This window comes from Etheostoma spectabile, chromosome 15 (assembly GCF_008692095.1).
Source record: "Etheostoma spectabile isolate EspeVRDwgs_2016 chromosome 15, UIUC_Espe_1.0, whole genome shotgun sequence".
In the NCBI taxonomy this organism is placed as follows: domain Eukaryota; kingdom Metazoa; phylum Chordata; class Actinopteri; order Perciformes; family Percidae; genus Etheostoma; species Etheostoma spectabile.
The window spans coordinates 20,634,830-20,639,314 of NC_045747.1; the positions used below are offsets into that span (position 1 = coordinate 20,634,830).

A 4,485-nucleotide genomic window follows, 5' to 3' on the forward strand; every position below is an offset into this window, starting at 1 on the left:
GTTGAGATTGTGTGTGTGCGTCTTTGAGAACTGAAAGTCGTTTAACTTACAATATGTGGTCAGTTCATTTAAGCCTGTTGTTGTATTGGTCTATTGTTCTGGCACATTTACAGGAAGATAGCTAGTGATTCTGTTTTTTCAGTTCTTCACCTGTTAGATAGGTTGCATGTTGCATCAAAAGAGAGAAGTTGTTTTAACAGACACACCTGGGGCCAAGTTGGAAACCAGAATCAGCTTTAAATACAGTCCTAATCTAGTCCTCACTAACAAGTTTACAATCAATTCACTGGAGTTACCGTAATTATTGTTTGCGTCATCAATACCATGTTCAATCATTGGATGGGACTGTACTGTACATTACACTTAAAGCACTGCTAAGCCGACTCGACAGATTCTATGGAATCTGCATTCTTGCGGCAAATCACTGCGGCTTGATGGCGCTAACGTTAGCACATAGTGTGGATGGCGACGTGACTGAAAATAAAGAAAAACGGAGATCACAGAGATTTGGCACACAAGCAGCAAGACATTCCCAATCATCCTCGGCCTTATCTAGGAGAGATGTTTGAGATAGTAGGCATCGAGAATGACTCATGGCCTAAAAGTATGGGGAACTTCTTAATTAATGTCTGTTTAGTGAATCATATTTAATCCTTTGTTTTATTTCCTGAAGCCATATTTGAGCACACACACAAACACACATGTAGATTCTTTTAAATGTCAAGGGGAAGATTAAAAAAGAGAAACTGGATCTGTGAATTCTCACAGAATCATAATGAATTCACATTTTGCTGTTCAGTCAGAATCTTTATCCTGGAGTCCCAGTCTCTGTCACAATAATCATATATGGGATGTTTTAGCCCTATTGGCAGACATTCATTTAAAATGTAGCCAACAACATATAAAGAGCCTTTTGTCCATGTCCACTGACATTTCACAGCTTGCACTCTAGAAACATCTGTGTGGTCCAGGGAGCTTTGTCATTTGCCAGGCCACTTTTACTTTTATACTTTAAGTACATTTCCAAGCCTGTAGTCTGTTACTTTTACTTGAGTAAAGAAGTTAAATCAGTACTTCTACTTTTACTAGAGTATTTTTTAACTCAAGTATCTGTACTTCTACTTGAGTACGGGAAGTGAGTACTTTTGCTATCTCTGATCATTTATCATGCATCTTTTCGAAGGGTTTATCTAGCTTAAAATCATAGTCTTTACTTCTGCATACCTACCCGTGTATGAAGCCAACTTTCTTTTTAAGCTCAGTATTATTGTTATTGAATCAAAGTAGATTTATTTAATAGGACTTTGATTTCAAATGAAAAAAGATCAGATTTGAGTAACAAGTATAAAACACAAAAAAAAGAATAATAATAATAAAAAATGAACATGTATTCATCCCGAATCACTGGTGCAGCAGTTGGCTTTTTAAGTCACACATGGAAATCTCCTGTGTGCATTCAAAGGGTTTCAAGTGTAGATACAGACAAAGTGACACTCACAAAGCTAGTGCTTGTCAGCAATTGTTTATTAGGCATCAACGTGTAAAAAATGGGTTGAGGCTCCTAAAGGGACAGCAGGTTGTAGACAATCACCCCGTTTGATTTGATTCAAACTGGATAATACATAAATGTTGCAGTTTTGCAGATATTTAGGTTGGTGATCCTTTTAAATATATAAAGACATTTATAGTACCAGATGCTGGATGTTTTTACATCCATTTCACTGTTTTAGCTATTTCAACACTTTACTTTTTTTGAAATACTATTTCAACTGTGCATTCTTACTTTAAGCTAACTTTTTCAGTCGTGAATCCATTATTTACAATGTAAGCATATTTCGCCATTGGTCCAATAGCTCACTATTTCAACTTTAACCAGTAGGCCTTCTCTTAGCTAGTTATTTCTACTATATAATGACTTAAACTATTTGATGCAGTTATCTGTTACTTGACTCAACTGCGATAAGTGTTTATGTGTTACAGCTGTTTGTGGATATATTCATCATCATGACTGTTATTTTTGTTAGTTATGCTACACTCAAGTACGCTTAGTTGGGAATCACTGCAAGCAGCCCCGTTAAAAAATTGAGTACGTGAAGAGAGCTTTTCACATTTGATGCTTCCTGTTCTGTCCCTGTGACTCAGCCTGACATATTCAATAATTTTGGACAGTTGTGGGTTTTGTCAGAGCGTTAAAAAAAAAAGGCTTTTAAAAATGCTGTCTTAAGACACACGCACAGAGATCTCAGTTAAACCATGACGTTTGACCTTTATGATGTTGACAGTTTCTGCTGATTCCCTTTTGTTCCCCAACAATCATTACCTGTTCCTGAATCTGGATAGGCCTCATTTCCTCTCTAAAACCTGGTGCAGTGTGACCAGTTTGCAGAAAGTCAGTGTTGATAGATAGAAGTCAATAGTGAATAAGCTGCGTCACCTCCAGGAACAGAAAACAGCAATAACGTCTGTGTGCAGGGTTGAAAGTCTGTTTCTGTCTGTAATTTTATTTAGGTTTGAGCTTTTCTCCAAGTTTTATTTTACATTTCACCACAACCTTTAAAGACCCTGAACATTTTATTTTAAATCTAGTAATTATCTTTAATATAAAAAAAATACCCTGAAGTATTATTTATTAAGAGTCAAACTGAAAGCTGATTTACTTCATGAGGAGTGATTGCCTGTGGTTTAATCAGATTTGAGTGACAGATACAGTGTAAATAAACTAATGACTTGTCATAAGATCTATGAAGGCAAAAACACTGACATCTCAGTACAAGTTAGTACAAGTCAGTAAAATCAATTTAAAGTACCAGCAGTAAAGGTTTTCTCGGCGCCATGCAGTAAAAGTACATGTAGTACATGTAGTGCCTCTGTCTGTGACTGATATCTAATTCTATGTGACATTATTAGATATCAGTACTGAAGCATCAATGTGAGAGCAGCATGTTACTGCTCTAGCTGCTCCAGGTGGCTCTACTAATACAACTTAATCTACAGTTGGATAGTTTGGTCATGTGGTTCCCAAACTAAGGCACGGGCCACTCCAAAGGGACACCAGACAAATCTGAGGGGTTGTCCAATGATTAATGGAAGAGAAGAAGAAGAAACTATGATCTGATAGACAAATCTGTTTTCACTTTCTGCACTTTCTCCAATCTTTCATTCTTTTTGTAAAATGTGAAATATATAAATATGAAATGAAATGGGAGAAGATGAGAGGAGAAATGTCTCTTTGACCACACTGTATATTTTAAGAGCTCAAAAGTCAGAAGGTTTCATTTGTAACAATTCGTTGTTTGACATCCGGTTAAACAGGAGGTTGGCAGTGAGACGTTTGACGACAGGTGACAATGTTTGTGTTACTGTATGGGAGGTATAGAGACAGAGAGAGAGAGAAAGGGGGAGGGACAAGAAGATTATTTAATGCCGGAGTAGATCTGATGGCATGTACTTACAGTCATGGCTCTGTACAAGGTGATCGGTGCGGTGGCTCTGCTGACTCTCCTGACACAGGGTAAGGACTCTCCTCACTGCACACACCTGAACCAATCATGTTTGAGATCTACTGAGTGGAAGCACACTGAGGAGGAAGTCAAATATTGTAATCATTTAAATTAGTAAGTAGTGAAGTAAAATAAAGTGCAAGTCCTGTATTCAAAATATTACTTTTGAAGTAAATAAAAAGTACTTGAGGATAAAAAAACACCAACTCTGTGATCCTGTCATACTGAGCGCACATTAAATACTCAAAGTATGAATGTATAAAAGGCATGGCTAGTTGTTCATACAGCACATTTCTGAAACACAGGCAAGCACAAGGTGTTTTATCATACAACTAAATAGGACCCAGTAGAAACACGGTAGATTATGAGAAGTGCAAAATATGTAAAATGTATGAAAGTGATCAAATTTCTGTAGTAGTTGCTGTTTTGCAGAAGGATAACAAATGAGTAGTTACTGTTTTTCAGAATGGTAGTTACTGTAGAGTAGAGTAACTACCCTTCTGAAACATGGTAACTACGTAGTTATTGTTTTTCAGAATTCAATTCAATTCAATTTTATTTAAAATATCAATTCATAACAAGAGTTTTCTTGAGACACTTTACAGATAGTAAGTCTAGTAGGTCTAGAACACACTCCATGATTTACAAGGACCCAACAGTTCTAGTAGTTTCCTCCAGAGCAAGCAACAGTGCGACCGTGGCGAGGAAAAACTTCCTTTTAGGCAGAAACCTCGGACAGACCCAGGCTCTTGGTAGGCGGTGTCTGACGATCAGAAGGGTAGTTACTGTTTTTTAGAAGGGTAGTTACTGTTTTTTAAAAGGGTAGTTACTGTAGAGTACTAACGAGAGAACTACCCTTCTGAAAAAGTGTTACTAATCATTCATTACTCTTTCAAAAACAGTAACTAATCATTAACTACTTGTTTGTTTGTGTACCTTATTATAAATTGTTACTATTTCTTCATCCAGCACATTTCTGACACAC

General features: G+C 36.8%; 1 protein-coding gene across 1 annotated transcript in view; it reads left to right on the forward strand.

Moving 5' to 3' along the window:
* Positions 1-3,386: 3,386 nt before the first annotated feature.
* The window catches only part of LOC116703247 (transmembrane protease serine 9-like), a gene marked incomplete in the record, with an annotated part of 81,409 nt that continues 80,310 nt past the window's right edge, over positions 3,387-4,485 (forward strand). Inside the window, 1 exon segment of the mRNA XM_032537883.1 lies at positions 3,387-3,511. Within this exon segment, the coding sequence (XP_032393774.1) occupies positions 3,457-3,511 (55 nt within the window).